At 49.4% G+C, this 7,879-nt stretch overlaps 1 protein-coding gene across 1 annotated transcript; it reads left to right on the top strand.

Moving 5' to 3' along the window:
• The first annotated feature begins 543 nt into the window (after nucleotides 1-543).
• LOC311364968 (growth factor receptor-bound protein 10-like) lies at nucleotides 544-4,919 on the top strand. The gene is made up of 6 exons (XM_084484481.1): nucleotides 544-684; nucleotides 1,708-1,836; nucleotides 2,860-2,926; nucleotides 3,468-3,555; nucleotides 3,682-3,775; nucleotides 4,327-4,919. Exons 2-6 carry the CDS (start codon nucleotides 1,750-1,752, stop codon nucleotides 4,471-4,473), a joined length of 483 nt encoding a protein of 160 aa, XP_084340607.1. The 5' UTR covers nucleotides 544-684; nucleotides 1,708-1,749; the 3' UTR covers nucleotides 4,474-4,919.
• Nucleotides 4,920-7,879: the final 2,960 nt, after the last annotated feature.

Here is a 7,879-nt window from a genome sequence, read left to right as displayed (position 1 = left end):
CCCCCCCCCCCCCCCCACCTTCAGTCACTCGACTTCAGCAGGATCAGACATACAAGATGTTAGTCTTAATTTTGCTTTCGATAGAGCGACACCCATTAACTGGTTAGTAACCGGTTCATTTTTTTCCGAAAGAATCACAAAGTGATGTGAAACACAAGAAAGTGCAGCTTTGCTGTTAGTTGGGCGCTCCATGACTCAATGAGCTTTGGCGCCGCGTTTCGAAAAGCTGTCCATTACACCTTCTCTCCCCCCCCCCCCCCCCACATGGCACCCGGGTGCTTGTTCTTAATGTGGCACAGCATATTGCTAGTACTACTACTAAACTGAAGAGTAGCATCGCACTATTTACATTTGTCGTGGAGGAAATCGTCCCACGCCAAGCTTTGTTTAACCAGCTTCATTCTCTACCTTAGACTGCTAGCTAGCGTAAAAAAAAACATAAAAATCTTAAAAAAAAAAAAAAAAAAGATTCTCGGTGGTTATCCGATGAACTGTTGACATCCCTAGTCTTGAATATGGTGTGGTATGGTGAAGCACTAGCGCTAACATGTTGTCGTTCACATGTCGTCCATGGACATGTTGTGTTTTTGACATGTGGCTGTTTCTTGGTCTCGGCAGCATGGGATTTCACTCTATCACAACTACACCGGTCAGCAGTCGAAGAAGTCCCCGCTCTCGTCACTGGTGGGTCTCTCTTCCCTCGCTCACGTACCCTGATCCACTGTACGCCTTGATCTGTTTACCAACCGTCTTACAGTACGGACTCTGTAGTATAGGGAGATGGAATATTGGTTGATTTTGGGAGACGTTTGATTCCCGGCCTGCGGGAGCCTCGTGTCCTGTGTGAATGTATGTAGTGCTGGTCTTTTCTTGAGCCGGTCTCATGGCAGCTTAGGCAAGAATGCAAAGCTGTGAATACAGCAATTAAGAGCTCCTTAAACGTACTTAAACAAAAAGTACATTCAACAATCAGTGGGACACCTTGTACCTATGTTAGGAACATGTTACACGACCCAGAACACCATGGAAAGTCGAGCTCGACACGTACATAATGTGTCGGTAAGCAGGTGATAAGCGGATTTGTGCAGATTTTACTCAGTAATTGCCCTATGAGAATATGCTGCATGCATGCTTGTGCGTGCAGCGTATTGAATCCAGCACAATGGACTCATGTCGTCTGGGCTGGATTCAATATGCTGGGCTTGAGCTAACAAGAAGCTAATGGCAAAGGGCGTTAAGGGATAACAACACATCTGGGGACATTGTACTGGGGGAATGTCCTTCCAAAATTCCCACCCTGCGTATCTGTTGGTAGTTGATTGAAGGCATTCACATTGGAGATTTATTTAGATATGATGGATAGATATTATATATAGAGATATCTATATATCTACCTGTCATTGTGAAATCCATGAGCCTTGTTGAAATGCTCCAGGGCTGGGCTGTGGTAGCAACACACACACACACACACACACACACACACACACACACACACACACACACACACACACACACACACACACACACACACACACACACACACACACACACACACACACACACACACACTCCTGAAGGGCTTGTGTTTCTCTTCGGCAGACAGGATTTGTCTCGCCCCGGTGACTAGTGTCTGGTCTGTCTCACCTCTGATCTCTGCGCTCCACCCCCCTTCCCCCTCCCCCGCGGCCCCGCCCCTCCCCCGCACAGCATCCCCCGCAGCGGAGTGTGTCGGAGAACTCCCTGGTGGCCATGGACTTCTCCGGGAGGACGGGCCGGGTCATCGACAACCCCGCTGAGGCCCAGAGCGCCGCTATGGAGGAGGGACAGAGCTGGAGGGTGAGGAGAGGGGGGGGGGAGGGAGCTGGAGGGAGGGACAGAGCTGGAGGGTGAGGAGAGGGGGGGGGGGAGCTGGAGGGAGGGACAGAGCTGGAGGGGGAGGAGGGAGGGAGCTGGAGGGAGGGACAGAGCTGGAGGGGGAGGAGGGAGGGAGCTGGAGGGAGGGACAGAGCTGGAGGGGGAGGAGGGAGGGAGCTGGAGGGAGGGACAGAGCTGGAGTGGGAGGGGAGGGGGAGGGAGGGAGCTGGAGGGAGGGACAGAGCTGGAGTGGGAGGGGAGGGGGAGGGAGGGAGGGAGCTGGAGGGAGGGACAGAGCTGGAGGCGGAGGGAGGGACAGAGCTGGAGGGTGAGGAGAGGGGGAGGGAGGGAGAGAGCTGGAGGGTGAGGAGAGGGGGAGGTAGAGACAGAGCTGGAGGGTGGGGAGAGGGAGGGAGGGAGGGAGGGACAGAGCTGGAGGGGGAGGGAGGGAGGGACAGAGCTGGAGGGTGAGGAGAGGGAGGGAGGGCCAGAGCTGGAGGGGGAGGAGAGGGGGAGGGAGGGAGGGAGAGAGCTGGAGGGTGAGGCCAGGGAAGGAGGGACAAGAGAACTGGAGGATGAGAATGGGAGAAAGAGTAGCGGTGGGTTAGAAGGAGACGAGACCAGGGAGGAAGGATGGAGGAGGCGGGAGGCAGGATGGATTGATGAATGGAGGGAGGGAGGAAGGCGGAAGGGAGCGAGGATGGATAAAGGCAGAGAGAGGAAGAGGATGGAGAGTAGTAGTCGGATCTTTCAAAACAGTGGCCCCATGGACTTGACCTTCAAGGTTCCTGCCTGTGTGACAGTGTGTGTGTGTGTGTCAGTGTGCATGTCCGTGTGTGCATGTGTGTGTGTGTGTGTGTGTGTGTGTGTGTGTGTGTGTGTCTGTGTGCGTGCATGTGTGGAGGGATTCAGTAGAGGGGACCTTTTATATGCGGGGGGGTGTGATTGTTTATGTTGGGTCTTAACTTTGACCCCCACTGACCCTCGCCCTCCTCCTTCTTCTAGAAACGGAGCCAGCGCCTCAACGTCCTGGGCAGCCCCGGCCCCCTCCACACGCCCTCTCTCAGCGCAGGTAACCATGGTGACTACCAGCCAGGAAACACAACCACAGTAATCAACTCACACAGGCTGTTGCCTTCTATCCGTACAAATAATTGGTTCCGTGCATCGGGAACAAAAAGTACGCTTGTCTTAAGAATAGAGGTTTATTTTCCCCTCCAGACGAGATATCTTGACATTGTCATGGTTACCATACATATGCCATGTGAGCGGTACAAGCAAAGAACAGAAGGAATATACCCTTTTACAAGAAAAAAAACCCAAGCCAGGACAGGCCTGTCTTTTGAGGAAGAGGAAATTTGTGTTGAATTTGGGTTGTACATGATTCAGTTTGACTGCCAAACGTGAAATTGATGTTGTACCATGTCGAGTGCCTACACCAACAACGTCACCTGTAGCCTTGGTGACGCACGAGGTCTTCATTGGTATAAGGTCCCAGTGGATATCTGGGTGCTATCGCCACCCCTCTGGCAAATAGTCCATTATTCAAAGAAGCGTAGTTACAATCCTAACTCTTGTGTCTGTGTCTCACCGGCCCTGTGTTTGTGTCTCAGTGATCCACAGAACCCAGCTGTGGTTCCACGGACGCATTGTGCGAGAGGAAGCCCAAAGAATGATCGTCCAGCAGGGCCAGGTGGATGGGTAAGACCCCCCCCCCCCTACCCCCCGTCCTGGAAGCGGCCGTCCTTCCTTCTGTCTTTCTTTGATGATCGTCATCGCTGTCAGCGTTGTTGTTTTATGGCTTCCTCCATCCTCTCTCCCCGCCAGGTTGTTCCTGTTGAGGGACAGCCAGAGCAACCCCAAGGCCTTCGTGCTGACGCTGTGTCACCACCAGAAGACCAAGCACTTTCAGATCCTGCCGGTCAGTCAGTGCCCTCCGTCTGTGTGTCTTGTTCCCTGATATGTGCGTCTGTCGCTGGTCTGCCTCTGTGCCTCGGTCTTCTGTCAATTTTTTTGGGACATTTTGGTTTCCTTGCATGCTCTTAGAAGTTGTACAGAGTTTTGCCCATTGTAAGTAAAATAATTAATTCCACAACTTTGAAATTCGGACATTATGCTTAAAATAAATCAGACTGGATGGCTGGCATCTATTAATAGACAATCTCTCTCTGGCTCCCGCCCTCGCTCTCTGGTATGACACTTGGCTGCCATCAGTGTGAGATCATCAGAAGCCCATTTTAACTTACCATGCGGTCTGGATTTCCCTGTTTCGAAGATATTTACTGTCGTGAGAAACAAACCAACACATGTGGAGAGTGAAGGATAAAGATGAGGAAAAACAGCAATTCTAGCAAAAGTTTGTCACATATGTTGTGTGATTGTATCCAAATTTGATCGGTCTCCATCCCCCTCCCCCTAACCCTCTCACCCTCCTTCACCCTCTCCCCCCCCCCCCCCCCCCCCCCCCTCCAGTATGAAGAGGAGGGCCAGGTGTTCTTCAGCCTGGATGACGGCGCCACCAAGTTCACAGACCTGATCCACCTGGTGGACTTCTACGAGCTGAACCGTGGCGTGCTGCCCTGTCGCCTCAAGCACCCCTGCACCGCCGTAGCCTTGTGACACTACCCCCCCCCCCCCCCACCCCCCCCCGCACCCCTGTGACCCCTGACCCCCCCTGATGACTCCCACTCCCACCCCCCAACTCGCAGACGCAAACCAACCACCTTAACCTTCTTCCATCTGTAGACCTCGAATGTACAGACGCCAAAAGACACACAAACACATGCATACATGCACGCACACGCATTCACACATACACACACACACACACACACACACACACACGCATCATGTTTGGATATTTCAGCATTCCCCACACCCTTTCCTGGGCCAGATAAGCTATGGTGCCCCCCCCCATCCCCCCCCCCCCCCCCCCTTTTGGGGCACACCCACCCTTCCACTAGCCCATCGATTATCAGGGATAGACAAACAGGGACCCCTGTAGTGGGTCCGGGAGATTTCTGAAAACCTGTGCAGTCCAGTCTGGATAAGCTGACCCCCATAACCGCCCCCCCCCCCCTTGCCCCGCAACCCAACCCAAACAGACTTTTATGTGGCCTCGTGTGCTACAGAACATGCACCAACACACCAACCCCCCCCCCCCCCCCCCCCCACCCACCCACACACACACACACACGCACACATGTATACACATGTATACACAAGACACTTGATGTGCAGCCACAACGCGAGCCAGGCGACAGCAGGCATTAACAGAGGAATGTTTAGCAGGAAGGCCCAGACTGACCTTCCCTTTAGAGTTGATTCATTGATGTCAATATTTTTATTTTAACGATTGCTGTTTTAATTGCTGTTAAGTCAATGCAAAAGTAGTTTCTCTTGTTTTGCACTCCCGGGGGAGACAGTAGTGAGCTGTTGCCTCAATCTTAATGAAAACGTTGGCTTCTAGGTTTTTCTCTTGTCTTTGGTAAAGGGCATCATCGACATCATCATCTTCCATCATTGTAAAGACACCCATCCCCCCCCTCCTATAATCACATGTGAGCCCACCTAAACACGCCCCCTATGAAGGCGTGACAGTGAAAACGTGTGTTACTTTCCCTGGAGAACCACGGCTGAACAGTGCCTTTCGTAAAGGCTTCTGGGAAATGTCAGGTTTTTGGGGGTTTCTCAGACAAAACAACATCAGAAGACGGTTATGCTTTGGAAATTAGATTTGAGCAAAACTCTATCAACCCTCACTTTCCTTAATTTTCTTCAATTATTTTTCTACTGTTTGCTTTGTGTGTGTAAAATGTAAAGAGTCTAAAAGGATCTGAAAGTTTTTCTCAATTTGTATTGGGGTTGTGTGTGAATGTCCTTTCCCCTTTCCTCGATTTCTGTTCTAAACCTCACTGCTTGCACATTGTGAATTTTCTGTTTGGTTGGTGGGGTTTGTGTGTGTGTGTGTGTGTGTTTGTTTGTGCGTGCGTGTGTGCGTGCATGCGTGTGTGTATGTGTGTTCCGAGGATTAGGGGACGCACGTGCAATTTTTTTCATGGAAGGACCCCCGCGAGGATAGTTTGAGTAAGCGTGACCACTCCCGCAGTTTCTGCCAGATAAACAAAAAGTAACATCCTCTTTATTATTCTTTTACTTTATTGAACAAAACTTGACTTGAAATGTGGAAAATGTTGACTGCCTATCCAAACAGTCCGGTTTCGCACGCCTTATGTGAAATTATGAGCCTTTCAAAAGAAAAAAATCTAAACTTGATCCTTTGCTTTTAGATCAACAGCTGTCTGGTTTGACGAAGATTGACATTGTTAGCTTGCCTTTATTGTTCACTCTGTTAGATAACATGTAAATAATAGATTTGCCTAGAGTACCAAGGTAAACCAACCAGAAATACATCGACAACACAAGAAAGTATCCGGAATGGAGGCCCAGAATTAGATTTCTCCGAGACGCCAAACATGGCTGTCGTGTTCTATCTGACTAGCTACTACTACTTCTGCCCCCCTGTGTGTGTGTGTGTGTGTGTGTGTGTGTGTGTGTGTGTGTGTGTGTGTGTGTGTGTGTGTGTGTGTGTGTGTGTGTGTGTGTGTGTGTGTGTGTGTGTGTGTGTGTGTGTGTGTGTGTGTGTGTGTGTGTGTGTGTGTGTGTGAGACGACACACCATCTGAAACAGACTTACCCGCCTATCATCCAACCTGTGCCAGATTTACAGTCAATAGGGTTAGCACTAAGCCGTGGAGCTACCTAACCAGGCTCTCCCGTCTCTCTCCAATCCCGCGCCTCGTTAAGTACTAACCTCACTGACTTTCCGGCACGGCACTCCCACCAATCAGGAGATAGTCAACCAGGACGGACTCCAGGAACTGGATAATGCTTGAACACTCCCCACCCCCCACCCCCTACTCCTGTCCAGCCAGTAAGCTACTAGACTGTGGCAAATGTGTGCGGTTTGCCAGAACTTATATATACATATATATATATACTCTATATATATATATATAACTTTTAATACAACTTTGTCCTAGTTTTTCCCCAGTTTCATTTTTGGTCCTTGTCATTTTTGTTAGTATTTTTCTGTCCGGTCACCGAACACAGCAGTGGGTGTGTGTATGTGGGGCGGGGGGGTCGTGGTCCTGGCCCACCACAGATGCCCGCCCTCCTGGAAGGGGGATCATCTTCTTGTTCCTTCCATACAAAGGAAGCCCTCTTTTGTCATTCGTACACCCCGCTCTTAGTTCCTTAATCACTGTGTTGTGATGTTCTACATACCAGTAGTCCAAGCCATTGTGTACAATGTTTTTTTTTGCTTTTTTTTTTTATTATTCATTTTTCTTCTAAGTATGTGAAGCAACAGCAAAGACGTAGATTTCACACTGTACCTTGGTCGCCCAACACACAGATCACTATGCACGGGCCGCTGTGATTGTGCTCAAAACTCTGTGTTCTGTGTTTCCTTTTTTTTCCCTTTGGGTTGTGTGTGTACATTGATATTATTGTATATTTTTCTTTTTTTTTTTGCAAAAAAATTACATTTTATATAAATATATATCAGAAAAAATATACCACAGTATATACAGTATTAAATTAAGCTTAATTTTGTTTTTTAAAGGTGATCAAACTGGATTTTATTTTTTTCGGTTTGTGTTCGAACTTTTCAAAATGGCTTCCTAGACTTCCAAGATTCTGAAGCCGACCGCTTTTAGAGTCTCAAAAAATATCTCCTGTGATTCAATCTGTCAGTTTCAATCAGCTTTTTTTTTTTGTCTTTTATCTCGGCTTCTCGTTTGTCTGGAATTCGGAGCATTGACACACCATGCCCCCCCCCCCCTCCCCCCATCCACCACCACCAATGCACTACTAAATTGTAGGCCTACAGATTAAAAAGTGACAAACTAACAGATTTTGTTTACTCCACATTTTCAGCATGCAGTCTGTGGGTACAAGACTGTTGCTGGAACTCATTCTTTGCGTATTTTCATTGTAGGTATAGGCCCATCAATTTCAGCTGG

This window comes from Micromesistius poutassou, assembly GCF_964030765.1.
Source record: "Micromesistius poutassou genome assembly, chromosome: 20".
NCBI lineage: Eukaryota > Metazoa > Chordata > Actinopteri > Gadiformes > Gadidae > Micromesistius > Micromesistius poutassou.
Note: the sequence above shows the minus strand (reverse complement) of the source record. Positions and strands in the feature narration are given on the sequence as shown.